General features: G+C 47.2%; 2 protein-coding genes across 5 annotated transcripts in view; both read left to right on the forward strand.

Moving 5' to 3' along the window:
* Nucleotides 1-4,030, forward strand: part of LOC111964961 (tubulin beta chain) — a 21,706-nt gene extending 17,676 nt beyond the window's left edge. Inside the window, exons 2-5 of one of the 4 annotated variants that reach the window (XM_023988857.3) lie at nt 958-1,066; nt 1,235-1,345; nt 1,473-1,717; nt 3,004-4,030. In XM_023988857.3, the coding sequence (XP_023844625.1) occupies nt 958-1,066; nt 1,235-1,345; nt 1,473-1,717; nt 3,004-3,819 (1,281 nt within the window). In that variant the 3' untranslated portion in view covers nt 3,820-4,030. Of the gene's footprint in view, nt 1-957; nt 1,067-1,234; nt 1,346-1,472; nt 1,718-3,003 lie in introns of those variants that run through there. The other 3 variants (XM_024147138.2, XM_070443932.1, XM_023988858.3) reach the window with 3 other exon arrangements.
* Nucleotides 4,031-5,046: 1,016 nt separating this feature from the next.
* mdc1 (mediator of DNA damage checkpoint 1) lies at nt 5,047-16,535 on the forward strand. The gene is made up of 11 exons (XM_070443800.1): nt 5,047-5,111; nt 5,721-5,859; nt 6,338-6,979; nt 7,156-7,234; nt 7,498-8,654; nt 8,770-9,246; nt 9,470-12,816; nt 13,250-13,411; nt 13,618-13,800; nt 14,058-14,183; nt 15,164-16,535. The coding sequence occupies exons 2-11, from the start codon at nt 5,733-5,735 to the stop codon at nt 15,485-15,487; spliced, it is 6,624 nt and encodes a 2,207-aa protein (XP_070299901.1). The 5' UTR covers nt 5,047-5,111; nt 5,721-5,732; the 3' UTR covers nt 15,488-16,535.
* The last annotated feature ends 258 nt before the right edge of the window (nt 16,536-16,793 follow it).

Here is a 16,793-nt window from a genome sequence, read left to right on the forward strand (position 1 = left end):
TTTGACTGCAAGCATATTTAAAAGCAACTTGGACTTTTCCTATTTTGCAGAACTCAGGAGAGACATCCGTTGTATGTTTAATGTTTGATCTTTGACTTCTGTTACAGCTGTATTTTGATTCAAATTGTTAGGATTTATAAGTGCACATTTTGAGTATTCCTTATTTGTTAAGTAAATACAGAGCCCAGAAAAGTGGAACCAAACATAATAATTTAATAAAGACAAAAGTATATGGTTGTAATGTGAAATATTTTATATCAAGCTTGCCATCCATCATTCAGTTACTGCAGGCTTTTATTCAGCCTTGGTCTAACCACAGTGTAGCCTAAACATCAGCTGCTCATCAGGACCTTGATAGGCAGACTGGGTGTTTCAGGGCTGGATCAAAAGCCAAGCCTTCACACCCAGGAGGTCCCCAGATGGAGGGTTGAACACATGTTGACATGTAAAACCAGTGCAGTCTACTTTGTGGGGGTTAAGAGCCTTGATCAAGGGCAACAACAGCAGGAGATGTAGCCCTACATGGGATTAGACAGCCTTCCAGTGTCAATAATGCTTACTTCTTCATGTAGGCTATAATAATAGTCATGAACATTTGGTTAAAGTCATGGAGAAATCATAAAAATAAGTATGATTAACAATGAATAATCAGAGGTCTCTATAGCATTATGTAATTTTTGAATATTAGGTGAACATAATCTAATGGACGTCTTGGAAAAAGACCTCTTGCACTTATTTATCCCAAGCACGGGTTACATTTGGTTTAGTGAGCCAGAATTTGCTGTTGTTTTCATCATACTCCACAACAGGAGACATGGCGTGACACAGTGATTTCAGACATTTCGGCTCATGCTTCAGTCTTTGTTTGCTATGTATTCCTCTCTCTCTATAGAACGTGTGGCATATGTACAAAATGCCCAGGAAACTGATGTGCTGTCATCAATTTTGTGTCTGTAGTTCTGGGAGGTGATCAGCGATGAGCACGGGATCGACCCCACAGGCACCTACCATGGAGACAGCGATCTGCAGTTGGACAGAATCAGTGTCTACTACAACGAGGCAACAGGTACAACACCCCTAAATCTATTGCCATGATCCTGACACATTTTAATATGTAGCATATTTAACCCAGTCTATATGGCTATGCTGGTGGAGAGTTGTTTTGGTAATGGTTTCCTACAGTATTCACCTGATGTCTTTTCCCTCCTCCCCTCTGTCTCTGTCTCTCATGGAGGTGGTAAATATGTGCCTAGGGCCATCCTTGTGGACCTTGAGCCTGGCACCATGGACTCTGTGAGGTCCGGACCCTTTGGACAGATCTTCAGGCCAGACAACTTTGTGTTTGGTAGGTGGACATACAACCTGTTTTGTATTTAATGGTTGCTATTGATTATCATTACTAGATTTGTTTCATATACAATACAAGTTAAATGTCTTCTCCTTCCTATTCTTCCCTTCTCCCCTTCCTTCAGGCCAGAGCGGTGCTGGTAACAACTGGGCAAAGGGCCACTACACAGAGGGAGCAGAGCTGGTGGACTCTGTCCTGGATGTAGTGAGGAAGGAGGCAGAAAACTGTGACTGCCTGCAGGGATTCCAGCTCACCCACTCCCTGGGTGGAGGCACGGGGTCGGGTATGGGCACCCTGCTCATCAGCAAGATCAGAGAGGAGTACCCTGACCGCATCATGAACACCTTCAGCGTGGTGCCCTCACCAAAGGTACTGTTACGTGCCTCCTAAAGGAGGGAGGTGCAGGAATCAGGAAGTCCCAGTGGCAAAATAGTTTATTGAGCAGTCCCAACTCAACAACAACATGGGACTGAAACAACGAGGTTGCCACACACACAGGGAAAWAAACGCTACACACGGAGGAGAAACCTCTACTCCTAAACTCATAGCAAACGGCACAACTGCCGTGAGAAAAGAAAACCCCATGGTGCAGACACGCACCCCAAACAACGTAACCACAGAAAACAATCCCGCACAAAGACTAGCAGGCAGCGGAGGTAAATATACCCACCGAAATCAACTAATAAGACACAGGTGTAAACAATACAGACAGAAACAAACGAAAAGGAAAAATGGATCGGTGGCAGCTAGTAGGCCGGCAACGACGACCGCCGAGCACCGCCCGAACAGGGAGAGGAGCCACCTTCGGTGGAAGTCGTGACAGGTACTGTCATGTCAGCCGAGACTGCTGTTTTGCGGGTACTATTTAATGAAGCTGCCAGTTGAGGACTTGTGAGGTGTCTGTTTCTCAAACTAGACACTCTAATGTACTTGTTCTCTTGCTCAGTTGTGCACCGGGGCCTCCCACTCCTCTTTCTATTCTGGTTAGAGCCAGTTTGCGCTGTTCTGTGAAGGGAGCAGTACACAGCGCTGTACCAGATCTTCAGTTTCTTGAAAATTTCTCGCATGGAATAGCCTTAATTTTTCAGAACAGGAATGGATTGACGAGTTTCAGAAGAAAGTGCTTTGTTTCTGGCCATTTTGAGCCTGTAATCGAACCCACAAATGCTGATGCTCCAGATACATAACTAGTCTAAAGAAGGCCAGTTTTATTGCTTCTGTAATCAGCACAACAGTTTTCAGCTGTGCTAACATAATTGCAAAAGGGTTTTCTAATGATCAATTTGCCTTTTAAAATGATAAACTTGGATTAGCTAAAACAACGTACCATTGGAACACAGATGTGATGGTTGCTGATAATGGGCCTCTGTACACCTACGTAGATATTCCATAAAATATCAGCTGTTTCCAGCTACAACAGTCATTTACAACATTAACAATGTCTACACTGTATTTCTGATCAATTTTATATTATTTGAATGGACAAAAAATGTGCTTTTKTTTCAAAAACAAGGAAATGTCTAAATGGCCCCAAACGTTTGAACCGTAGTGTATATTGAGTATTTTTTGTTGTTGAAATGCTTCAATACAAATGTACTTGATGAGGCGGATAATATAAAGTACTTTAATCTCTCTCTCTCTTTGTTTCTTTCCAGGTATCAGACACAGTGGTGGAGCCATACAACGCCACCCTCTCCGTTCACCAGCTTGTGGAGAACACAGACGAGACGTTCTGCATTGACAACGAGGCCCTTTATGACATCTGCTTCCGCACGCTCAAACTGACTACGCCAACCTACGGTGACCTCAACCACCTGGTGTCAGCCACCATGAGCGGCGTCACCACCTGCCTGCGCTTCCCTGGCCAGCTCAACGCTGACCTCCGCAAATTGGCCGTCAACATGGTGCCCTTCCCCCGTCTGCACTTCTTCATGCCCGGCTTCGCCCCCCTCACCAGCAGGGGCAGCCAGCAGTACCGTGCCCTCACCGTGCCCGAGCTTACCCAYCAGGTGTTRGACGCAAAAAACATGATGGCRGCCTGCGACCCTCGTCARGGCCGCTACCTTACTGTGGCCGCAGTGTTCCGYGGCCAAATGTCCATGAAGGAGGTGGACGAGCAGATGCTTAATATCCAGAACAAGAACAGCAGCTACTTCGTGGAATGGATCCCCAACAACGTGAAGACRGCTGTCTGCGACATCCCACCCCGCGGCCTCAAGATGTCTGTCACCTTCATCGGCAACAGCACAGCCATCCAGGAGCTGTTCAAGCGTATCTCTGAGCAGTTCACCGCCATGTTCCGCCGCAAGGCCTTCTTGCACTGGTATACTGGAGAGGGCATGGACGAGATGGAGTTCACTGAGGCAGAGAGCAACATGAACGACCTGGTGTCGGAGTACCAGCAGTACCAGGACGCCACCGCTGAGGAAGAGGGAGAGTTCGAGGAGGAGGCTGAAGACGATGACGCTTAAAGACAGAGCTTTGAAAATGAAGATTGTATTCGAAGGGCCAAATGAAGCTGTGAAACCACATAGGAAAAAAACAACCTCAAAGTAACTTAGAAGCAAGAAAAAGTTAAAGGGGTCCTAAAACCAATGTTGAGCATTTTTTTTTATCTGATGGAAAATATTATAGTAATGTAGATACACCCCTTGTGACTGCAAATAAATGAACGAATGTTCATCTCTTGTCTTGTCCTCATTTGTCCTGTAACAATAGGCATACTGTTTGACTGACAGATGTTACAAGTTATCATTCCATCCACAATGTGAAATCTGAGATAGAAAGATATGTGTTTTTTGTTGAGTACTGTGAGTGCTTTGAGTCACAAAGTTTGATACACTAGGGAGGCTGATACCATCATCATGGGCCTGAGAGGAGGAAAGTTAGTTATATCATTGGAATAACATTAAACTCACAGCATGTGAATGAACATATTCTTACATTATGAAAACATATTACAGGCCCAAAGCAGCGCTATTCCCGCTATGACAACAGAGTAGCATCTGGATAAGATTAAGTGCAGCAATAAGGCTTGAACTGCCTCAAAATGGAACAAAACTATGAATATTCATGAACACAATAGAATAGGCCTATATTAGTATTGGTGCAATAGCCAGAAAATGTATATTTAAGAATGGTATGCTCTTACTCTTCCCATTCAATTGTTATAATATAAAAGGAAACAACACAAGGGAACATTAATGAGTTGGGAAATGCGTACACAGTGTAATGCATTCAAATACTACACGTTCATAAAAGAGACAGAGAACAGACACTAGAGGGTAAATGGCTGTGTAAACACGGATGCAAATGATACCGGATCCCAAACTATCCGAATAATAATGGGAAGATTCACTCCTATTCCTATAATAAAAGTAAAATGTCATTAGATCGCTCCGAAAGAGGAAAAGGCGCTTCAGTGGAGATGCACGCCCCTTTGTCTATCCAGCGCGGTAAAAAAAAAWATAGAATTCGTATTGCATGGCCGGGTGCCCAGGGTAGGCGGAGATTTTAGACCATTCCGTTGGTCCTTCCGTGAAATCTCGAGTCACTCGTAGCGCCAAGAAATACTCAAGTCATACCTTTCATGTCCAATCAAGTCCTTGATAATAATGATCGATGTTCTTTTACCCAATCATCACAAATCAGAGCATAACTGACAGCCGTTTCGATCAATGATATTYTAGACCCACCCACCGAAGGCGGGCAGATATTCTACCGGAAATGCACAATGTTTTTCATCGTTCTAAAGGCATGCACGGTAAGTGTGCTGTTTTAAAGAAAAAGTGAATATCCATAAAATATGTGTTCTATTAACAGTTGCACACATGATTGAGACATTGCGCGAGTATTTTTAATACACTGGCATTTGATGATTGCTTTAGCAATTACCTTTGCTGTCCTGTATTTTGTACAGACGTGTCCCAGACTCCAGTCCAGAAACATGACATGAACTGGACTGTGGACTAGATTGCTAACTCGCTAACGTTAGACCATGAACGTTCCTTTGAATGATTGAATTTGTAACTAACTTTAACGTCTCGAGCTGTATTCAAAACGTTAATCCATGACCACGATTACCATTTTTTTATGTTACTGATCAAATTGCTTTATCCACTAACGTTAGCAAGTTATCTGCCCACCTAGCTGGCTTGAAGGTAAAACGTGTTCTTTATGGTAATTGGTGGCCTTGTTTACTGAATAAGTGATTGATAGTCACATTTAGAAACGTTCTGCTAACTTAGCTAGTTAGCTTGCTAGCTAACTATATTCTAACGATAGCTAGCCAGTGCATCCCGATAAAACAATTTAGCTGACAAACTAATTACTGTTTTGCTGCCATGTTTTCTGTCCCTTTGGCTAATTTTAGATTGAAGGGTGAATGGAGGCAACACAGCTGATCGATGACTCAATATTGGAAGAGTCAGAGGAGGAGGATGATGGAGAGAAGCGAGGAGAGCCACTGGCCAAACTCAGGGTGTTAAAAAATAAACACATCACAGAGACTGGTGAGTAGAGCCCAGTTATGTCCCCATCCTTTCTATAATCTTTTAGCCTTTACAAATATGCCTAGACTTGTACAACATCTCGCATTGCTGGCATTTTGTAGCATGCATTGCTTTCCCTCTTACTTTGTTTCATCAACACAAGATTTGAGATATTCAGCAGGTAGTCTAGTGGTTAGAGCGTTGGGCCAGTAACTGAAAGGTTGCTGGATCGAATCCCCGAGCTGGCAAGGTAAAAATCTATCGTTCTGCCTCTGAAACAAGGCAGTTAACCCACTGTTCATAGGCCATCATTGTAAAGAAGAATTTGTTCTTAACTGACTTGCCTAGTTAAATAAAGGTTAAATAAATAAACAATATATACAAACTTATTTGTCAAAGTGTTTCATGAAATAATTATGTCAGTTTATGACATGTTTATATTTGCTGCTAAAAGCAGTATTTTATTGATACTGCCCCCCTCCCTCCCTCTCTCTCTCAGAGTTGCCTCTCTACCAGGGAGAAAATGTGTTGGGTCGAAACCCAGACTCCTGCTCCCTGCCCCTCGTGGCCAGCTCCGTATCCAAGCAACACACCATCATCTCCATCTCAATGTTTCGTGGCAACCGTCATCACGGCAACGTTGCCGCCATGGAGACAGAGGCTTTAGTGTGGGACCTGGGCAGCATGAACGGGACAAGGAAGGGCCGGACCAAACTGACCCCTCACGTCCGCTACGCACTGACCGAGGGAGAGTGTGTGGTAATAGCTGACATCCCCTGCCAGTATGTCTCTGTGGACCAGAGGGGGGGACAGGGGCACATGCAGAACCCGACAAACACACACTCTGGAAAGGGAAGGAGGTCAGGGCCAGACAGGAAGGCCCAGCTCAGAGGAAGCCCTAGCGGCCAAGGTCTGGGACGAGAGACTGGCACACCGAAGACTGAGAGACCGACTGAGGGTAGAGGAGTTAATGGAGAGATGGGGGTACCGTCGTTGACTGAGCTGGGTGGAAAGGGTCAAACTCTGGCCAAACCCCTGTTGTTTGAACAAACCCCCACACAGCCTGAGAGGACACTGGTGCCTGAGTCTGACTCCGATGGAGAGCGAGAGGGACGGAGAGACAAACGGGGAAAGTACTTTGGTAAAATTATGTTTATTATTTCACTTGCTGTAATCTCAACACATGGTGCTCTGATCAAGCTTTGTTGCAGTGTTTTGTAAATATCTATTTCTTTCCATTCTATCTCTCTACCTTTCTTTCTCTACCTCTCTCTCTACACCTCTCTCTCTCTTTCGTTCTCTCTCTTTCTCTGTTAGTCTCTGATTCTGACTCCCACATGTCCAGTCCCACCTGTTCTACATTCCTCAGTCCTACAAACAAAGTCATTCCAGAGAGGTAAAGTTNTCTGTTAGTCTCTGATTCTGACTCCCACATGTCCAGTCCCACCTGTTCTACATTCCTCAGTCCTACAAACAAAGTCATTCCAGAGAGGTAAAGTTCCCATCCATCCATTCATTTACACTTCAGTAACCTGATATCATCACTGAAAACTTAAATATTGAATTATATTTTAAACTATAAATATATATTAGAATACAGTGGGTGTTTGTATTCCGTTGTATTCAAAGTGAAGTCACCTTTCCTTGTATGTCTAACAGTGAGGAGGAGAGCCCCATCACTCCCTCCTCCTCTGCTAAAAACAGACCCAAGAAAGTAGTGAGCTTCAGTGAGGAGGAGAGTGACATGGATGGACCGAGACAGCAGCCCAGGAGAAGAAGAGCCCAAGTGATAGTGGACGACAGCGAAGAAGAGGAGGAGGGGAAGGAAGGGAAAGAGGCTCTAGGAGAGAAGGAAACTGGCAAAAGGACAAGAGGAAAGGAGGATGTGTCAGTGGTGAACCAGGTCAGTCAAGCTGAGAGAGATGGACCAATGGTGTCTACAGAGGTCAAGTTTAACATGGACAGTGACACAGACGTAGAGGGAGAGGAGGAGATGGGGCTGTCTGCACCTGTAAACGCTGTTAAGCCACCAGCCGCAACAGAACCTCCTACTACAGACTCTGACCCAGGCCAGATCCACATGGACAGTGATACCGATGTGGAGGAAGGGGATACTATGGACGGTGACTCTAAGTTAATGCTAACTGCTGCCGATGTGGAGAGGAAACCAGTAGATTCTGTCCCAGTGGTGCAGCCAACAGAGATACACCTGGACAGTGATACAGACGTGGATGATGAGGATGATGATGATGTTGTTGTGTCGGACAGTGCTACCAATGTTACCTCCTTCGTATCCGATCCGGTTGAGAAACCAGACGGTTCTGGCCCTGCAGTGCCGCCCGTAGAATTCCACCTAGACACTGACACAGATGTGGAAGAGGAGGACACAGACACACATTCCAAAACAGTTCCAGAATCAGATTCTAGTGGGATCAGAACAGGGATTGCTGGTCACCAGGAGATCCTTTTGGACAGTGATACTGATGAAGAAGACAACCCTTTTGCTCCTCCGGCCAGCAGCAGAACAGCGGAGCTCCTTAATCCACCCACCAGTGTAGGACCTGTCTCTTATACACATCTAGATGTGTATAAGAGACAGGTGTCGGACAGTGCTACCAATGTTACCTCCTTCGTATCCGATCCGGTTGAGAAACCAGACGGTTCTGGCCCTGCAGTGCCGCCCGTAGAATTCCACCTAGACACTGACACAGATGTGGAAGAGGAGGACACAGACATACATTCCAAAACAGTTCCAGAATCAGATTCTAGTGGGATCAGAACAGGGATTGCTGGTCACCAGGAGATCCTTTTGGACAGTGATACTGATGAAGAAGACAACCCTTTTGCRCCTCCGGCCAGCAGCAGAACAGCGGAGCTCCTTAATCCACCCACCAGTGTAGGACCTGCAGCTGCTGCTCCTCTGGAGATCAGGTCTGACAGCGACACAGACCATGAACCTTCCTCCTCCTAATGTCGCCATGGTAACGGAGGACGCGGTGTTAGCGTRGCGACAGGCCGTGCTTCCATCACCCACAACAACGATAACCGGTGCTGTTACCACGACAATCGCTCTCAGGTCTCAGGACTCTGATGCTGACACAGATGCTGAGGAGGAGAGGTTGGAGCCCAAACCCCCCCGGTGTCGGCCCCCAGCAGGGATGGTCCCGGAGTCGGACCTCAGTGAGCCCAGTGACTTCAGGATGGACAGTGATARGGAGCAGGATGGACCAGGGGAGGCAGGCCAGGGACACACTGGAGGTCGGCTCAGAGAGGGGGCAGCTGGCCCCGGGCTGCTCCCCCTGGGGGGTTCCCCTGGCCRTCATCAGAAGTGCTCRACCCCTTTGGCATCGTCAGTACAGGAGGAGATGGAGACTCAGGCCTTCCTCAGTCCCTCTGACCCCTTCAGACGTAAGTCATGGATTGTATGGTTTGCATCTTAAATCACACCCTGATTCCTATGAAATGTACTGGCTTTGACCAGGGTCCATAGGGCTCTGGTCAAAAGTGCTGCACTATAATGGGAGTAGGGTGCCATTTGGGACACAGCCATAGACTTTGACAAGAGATTATACATTTCCAGTGGAAACTGGCGTGTTCATTTGTAACCTGTCTCTCTACCTTTCCTCCTTAGACCCAGCTCTCCCTCCTGTGCTGAGGCCTACAGCAGCATTGTCCTGCTCTGCATCAGACAGCCAGGAGGACGATGACTTTGTGGTGGCCGAAACCCAGTCATTTGTGTTGGAGGCCCAGAACCAGGGCCATCAGAGCAGCCTTCCAGTGGAACCAACCCTGGATGCTACGCAGCCCTACGGTCTGGAGCCTTCCTTGGGGGAGGACCGGGAGGAGCAGCCCAGCCGAGGCTCCTTCCAGCTGGGTCTGTCAGACAGCAGCCACCTCCAGGCCAGGGACCAGGCCTCAGAGAGCACCCAGGCATTCAGCTTCCCAGATGGGGATTCTGACCTGGAGGCCWCCCAGACCTATGGATCTGGAGGGGGGAGCGAGGAGCCTGGCCTGGGCCAGAGGTCTGCGGTGTTCGGGAGGAACAGGCAGGTGGACTTTGCCGTGGAGGCAACACAGGCTTATGCTGCCCAGCCTCGCAGTGACACAGAGGAGGAAGATGAAGAGGAGACGCAGCCCTTGGAGTTCCCCACCCCATCTAATGTTGCTACGACTGAAACCCTGCCCAAGTCTGCCTATGAGGAAGAGGACAGTGAGGAGGACGAAGATTTGGTTGGGGCCAAGCCCCTGACCCCAGTAAGGAGAGGGAGATCTGGAGGAGCGAGGGAGAGGGAGGAAGAGGAGCAGGAGACCCAGACTGGTGAGGTGCTGACCAACCAATACCTCTCCACAGCTCAAACTCTGGACATGGTCCAGGAGAGTGATGATGAGGAAGAAGCCAAACCAGACTCGCCCAGAAGAAGACGGCCCCAAAAACAGACAGTAGACGAGGAAGAGACACAGACTGTTGGCTCCTACCTCTCCACTGCTGAAACCCAGCCCATGTTTACTGCTGCTGCTGCTGAGGATGATGATGATAATGAGGAGGAAGAACTCAAACCTCCATCACCCAGAAGGAGGGSAAGGTCCCYGAGAGGGAGAGTAGAAGAGGAGGAGACACKACCTAGTGAGTTCCTCACCAGCTCKCACATCTCCACCGCTGAAACTCAGCCTATGGGTACTTGTGACACTGAGGAAGAGAAGGAGGAGGACACCAAAGATAAAGGACGGGCTCAGAGAGGGCGGGGGAAAGAGTCGGAGGCTGGGACAAGTGGTGTCAGCAGTAGAGGAAGAAGAGGAGCTAGAGGAGGAGAGGAAGAAGAGGAGGGTGCTGAGACTCCAAAGACACAGACAAGAGGGAAGGGGAAGGCTGTGAACACCGCGGGAGGGAGGAGAGAGGTGTTGCCTGAGGAGGAAGAGAGTGAGAAAGAAGAAGAGGCAGAGGTGGTTGAGCAAGGGAGGAGAGGAAGAAAGAGTGTGAAACAACAGAAAGAGGGAGAAAAAGAAAGACTTGAGGAGGAACGGAGAGAGGAGGAAGAGGAAATAGAGAAGGAAAGACAAGAACAGGCTGAGAAGGAACGGTTGCAGAAGGAAAAAGTAGAATCAGAAAGGGTTARGAAGGAACAACAGGASKGAGAYAGGATGGAYCAGGAACTTAAAGAACAAMATGAGKGATTAGAGAGGGAGAGWGTGGAAAGASYAGAAACAGAAAGGATGGAGAGAGAGGAAAGGGAACAGGAGGAAAGAGAGCGGCTTGAGAGGGAAAGGAAGGAACGAGAAGAGCAAGAAAGACTGGAGTGCGAGAGGGTAAAAAGAGAAGAGGAGAGATTAGAGGAAGAAAAAGAAAGAATAGAGAGGGAGAGGAAAGAAATAGAAGAGAGGAAAAGACTGGAGAGGGAGGAAAAAGAGAAGCAAGAACGATTGGAGCGAGAAAGCAGGGAAAGGGAAGCGCTTGAGCGATTGGAGAGAGAAAGGGTGGAGAAAGAGAGAATAGAGGGAAAACAAGCAGAAAAGCAAAGATTGGAGAAAGAGCGTAAAGAGATATTGGAGAAAGAAAAAAGGGGAAGAGAAGAGAAGAGAAAACAGGAGAGAGAACTATTGAAGAAGAAAAAGGAAGAGAAGGAGCGATTAGACAGGGAAACGAAGGAGAGAAACCTGAAAAAGAAACTGGAGAGGGAGAAGAAGGAAAGAGAAAAGAGGGAAGCCGAGGAGAAAGAAAAGGAGATAAAAGAACGACAAGCGAAGGAACAAGGAGAAAAACAAGCAAAGAAAGACGACGAAAATGAGCCAAAAACATCCACGAGAGGCCGCAGAGCAACCACCAGGAGAACCGTCACGGTTCCACCCACAACWGAACCACAACCTGAACTTGATATTCTGTCCAGCCAACCAGAACCAGTRCCAGCTAGTATAACTAGGTCTCGCTCCAACTCTTCCAACTCTGTCAGCTCTGAGAGATCCAGCATAGGCACCCTGGGGAGCAGAGGGAGAGGGGGGAGGAAGACCACCAGCACCACAGAGCCAGCCCCTGGTCCAGACAACCCCACCCGCAACAGCACCAGGAGAAGGACGTTGGTCGGGACGGTTGTGGCTCCCCCTGCTGCTGTGGAGGTCACAGTGCAGGACATTCTCTCCAGCGAACAGTTTGTTGCCAGGAGAACCCGCTCTCGCTCCAGCTCCACCAACTCCCACAGCTCCACCAACTCAGTCTCCACCTGTATCGTGGCTAGCGTGAGCTCTCAGAGCAAAGGGAGGGGAGGAGGCAGAATGAGGAAGACTGGAACAGAGTCTGTCTCTCCCAGTAACAGGCAGAGTGAGCAGCCTCCAACCCCCAAGCCCACAGCCAGAGGCAGGAGAAGCCAGAAAGTAGAGGATGATGGTCCACACCCTGAGATTAATGAGAAGGCTGATTCTCAGGAGGGTGGTGGTACCACTAGAGGGCAGAAGAAAACAGKCAAAACCAATGAGCCAGACCCTGTAGTAGCAGATGAAGAAACCACTCCAGCCCAGGTAACAGAGGACTCCCCCGCTCCTAGAGGGAATGGAAGAGGCCGGGGCCGAGGCGGACAGAGAGACAACACACCTGAATCCACCACTACAACAGCAGGAGGGGACACTCCAAGTGAAGAGGGAGTGGAGTCTAAAACTGGTGGGAGAGGGAAAGGGAGGAAGAGGGGGCTGGAAGAGGAGCAGGAGAACAGTGGGTTCAAGGTTCCCCGGAGGAAYGCTAAGGTTCAGAGGGGAGGGAGATGCAGGACAGCAGAGGAGGAAGGAGAGAAAGAGGAGAATCCTGCATCCACTCCAGCAAAGAGGGGCAGAGCCTCCACTGCACATGTGAAAAAGATAGCAGAGGAGGAGAGTATGGAGGGACAGAGTGAGAAGATGGAAGKGSCTGGTACTGTGCAGAGGAAAGTCCGAGGCAGGCAGTCGACGGTTCTGATAAAGAAAGAAGAGGAATCTGTTTTGGACTCTAATTCTGTGGTAATGTTCTCTCTCCATCTGCTCCCTTCTGATAGACAAGCCTTTGAAAAGCTATGCACTCAATTTCTGTCCACACCCAGCTCCACTCTCTTCATACACTGACTCAGTCTTTTCCCACTAGAGTAATGGATTTCAATTAACATCATTCAGTGACTCCCAAGGCATCTATCTCTCTTTCTCTTTCTCTCCCTCAGCCATGGGAGTACACTGGCATCTCTCTGTCCATTAGGAGTACACTGACATATTTGCATAACAGCCCTAGTAATGAATTAAGTGGTTCAATGTGCGTAACTGTCAATTTGTATACACCCTGTATTACTGACTAATGATACTCTCTCTCTCTCTGTCTCTCTTTTTTCCTCTCTTCCCCCTCTCTTTCTCTCCTCCCTCTCACTCTCTTCCTCCTTCCACCCCCTACCCCTCTCTGCTTCAGGTGCCCCAGACCCCTACAGGTAAGGGCAGAGGTAAGCGTAGGGCCCCTGTGGAATCATCACCGCTAGCCAGGACCCCTCGCTCCCCCTCTGCCTCTCCCCTGTCCTCCTTCTCCTCCTCTGGGACACTGGGCTCAGTTAGGGCCGACACGCAGTCCTACAAGGTAAGGTAATGGACATGTCTGTGTGTGTGTTTAGTGTCTGTGTGTGTTTAGTGTCTGTGTGTGTTTAGTGTCTGTGTGTTAGAGCATTAAATCTCTCTGATGCACAGTTGTGTATGTGGGTTTTGAAAGCCCTCCCTTCCTCTGCCTCTTACTCTCTATCCTTCTCTCCCTCCTCCTGTTATTCTCTCTTTGACCCCTCCTCTCAGGTGTTGTTTACAGGAGTGGTGGATGAGGAGGGGGGGAAGGTGGTGTCTCGTCTGGGGGGCAGCCTGGCAAAGGGCGTGGCTGACATGACCCACCTGGTGACTGACAGGGTCCGACGCACCGTCAAGTTCCTGTGTGCTGTGGCCCGCGGCGTGCCCGTCGTCACCACCGATTGGCTGGATAAGGTTAGTCCCCACCCCCCCACCAGGAAGTGAAGATGGACCTGAAGATTGTAAAATTAGAATGCACATCACTGTTATGTGTAATGGGGTGTTTGGAGTTCTTTCTGGAAGTGCTTTTGTACAATTGGGGACAATTTTGTACAAGAACTTCTGAGACATTTTTCTCTCAGTATAATGACTATCTGATCATGGTTGGCGTCAGAGCCTCGTTTTAACCTCAAAACCTTCCCCTCTTTCTCTGCACTCTCTCCCCCCCTCAGTGTGGTAAGGTGGGTCGTTTCCTACCTACTGACAGGTACCTGGTGAAGGACAGAGAGCAGGAGAACAAGTTTAGCTTCTGTCTGGAGGAATCACTGAGGACTGCCAGCACCCAACCTCTACTACAGGTACACACACACACTCTCCTCCATCTGTCCAATTCATCCCTTTATGTTTGTGTGTTAATGTCCCAACTCTGTGTGTGTGTGTGCTCCCCGCTGTGCCTCCCATCCATGTTTATTCAAATAGGCAACACACACACACCCCTAGGAGAGCGCAGGCGCTAGGCAAATAATGACTCACAGGAACCCAGGAATTGTTCTGCATACATACATTCTCCTGAATCATTTAGATGGGTTTGTCAGTGTGTGAACAATCCACACTTCCCAATGGCCTCCTTTTATCTACGACTACACACCATAGACTGTTGAAAACACACGACACACTAAAGCCATGTCCTGAGAATATGGGTTTCTGTATAATCAAATCAAATGTTATTTGTCACATGCTTCCTAAACAACAGGTGTGGACTACTGAACTGCTTACTTACGGACCCTTCCCAACAAAGCAGAGAGAAAGAAAATAGTTAAACATGTAATAATAAAAGTAATAATAGATACATAATGAGTAATAATAACTTGGCTGTACAAGGACTACCATTCCCTAGTGGATGTGCAGGGGTACGAGGTAGATCTATACATACGGTGCATTCTGAAAGTATTCAGTCCATGACCTATTCCACATTCCACATTCCACACATGTTAAAGCCTTATTCTAAAATAGATTTTTTTTTAAATTATCATTTCAGTCTACACACAATACCCCATAATGACAAAACAGGTTTTTAGACATTTTTGCCAATGTATTACAATTTTAAAAACTGACCTTATCACAAGCAAGCTGCATTAACTGTTAATGTTGTGGTTGTGTTCAATGGGCAGCTCTCCCATGAACTCAGTTCTGACTGAACAGCAAGCAGGCTATTATCTTATCTCCTTTTTACTTCCTGTTTATAAAACTGGCTTCTTAGCCTTAGTGAACACACTGATTTGTAAATTTAAAGGGGAAAATGAAACACCAAATAAGAGCATGCCCTCTCCTCTCTCAGGGTTATGAGGTCCATGTGACCAGGTCAGTGTTGCCAGAGCCAGCCCAGATGAAGGACATCATCGTCTGTAGCAGAGCTCGCTTCCTCTCCACAATGCCCTCCACTCAGAAGGCCCAGGCCCGGACCCTAGTGATATCGTGTGGGGAGGACTGGTCTCTCTGTGCTCCTGCTCTCTCTGCTTCTCTCCCCYTCCTCAGTGCTGAGTTCCTGCTAACTGGTATATTACAGCAGAGAGTGGACCTGGTAACCCATGTCCTCTCAGCCCCTAAACCCAGGGCCCAGCCAGGAGCCAAAGGCCAGGCCAGGGGGAGGAAGAGAATGTAACAGAAAGACCAAACTCACCTGGGTGTTATTCATTAGTGCATACTGTAGCAAAACCATATGCAACAGAAAACAAACACTAGTGTTTCTTATTGGACAAGTTCAGGTAATCCCTCCCTGTTTTAGTCTGTTTTCTACCGTTAGGTGAATATGACCCTGTCTACAGGGCCAGGGAGAAGGCATTACAGTTCCAGAGAAGACCACAGACATATGGCACCCGTGTGTGTGTGTGTGTGTGTGATGGCATAGCATGCAGCACCCACCTCCACCTGTATAGAGAACAGTAGCAGGTCCAGGCCTCAGAGGAGTGGTAACTACAGTACTACTCCCCTGGAGGGGCTGGAGACCATTAGACACCTGAGAGAGGGGAGAATGAGGATTTGGCTGTACAAGAGACAGTGGCAGCATCCCAAATGGGACCCTATTGCTTACTTTTGACAAGAGCCCTGCACTATGTAGGGAATAGAGTGCTATTTGGGACGCAGACGTAAAAGGCTGGTGAGAGGAGACATCCACCTGTATGACCAACTAGACCACATAGTTGAGAATGTATTCACTCAGATAAGAAGACAAACAAACCCAAGAGATGGAAATATATTCCTATGTTTATGAGGGTAGAGAGAGAATACATGATGAGAAATGCTCTGAATAGATTTGTGTTCATAAAAAAATATATAAATATGAGTTAACATAGAGAGAAGAGACGGAGTAATAAGATAATTTACTGCCTATCCCAGTCATTTATTTTATGTCTCTTCCTCTTTTCCTGTCTTTCCTCCCTCTCCTGATCCTTTATCTATACTGATTAATAGCCATCCTCTCGCCTTTGTATAAAGATAACAAATATATATAATAGTGCCTATTTTACGAGGATAATGTTGAATATACCAGATATCTGTCTTCACTAGCTGTGATTGCTGAAGGGACATGTCATCAATCTTAGAGAAAGGACTGAACTCATTGTTTTAATGCTGCTCATCCATCTACATCTTTGTATGTCTAGGAGTTAAATGTGTCTTTATTTACTGACCAATAAACCTTTTGTACTGAACCTCTGAGTGATTTGTTAAATTGTGTTTGTATTTTTGGGGGGTGGGAATTTTTTATGCCATATGTTTAGATGTTGTATAATATTTTGGCTACCTGCCATTTCATTAAGTGTTTTTAGGCCAATTAATGGCAGTCAATGGACGAATGTTTACTGTGTTCTGTCACTTCATTTAGGCATAGTCTGGGCTTTGGGATGTTTTAATACATAATAGATATACTCGATTGAGGTTGAACTAAATCCCTCGACACAGCCTTCACT

Source organism: Salvelinus sp. IW2-2015, linkage group LG6.1, assembly GCF_002910315.2.
Source record: "Salvelinus sp. IW2-2015 linkage group LG6.1, ASM291031v2, whole genome shotgun sequence".
In the NCBI taxonomy this organism is placed as follows: Eukaryota; Metazoa; Chordata; class Actinopteri; order Salmoniformes; family Salmonidae; genus Salvelinus; species Salvelinus sp. IW2-2015.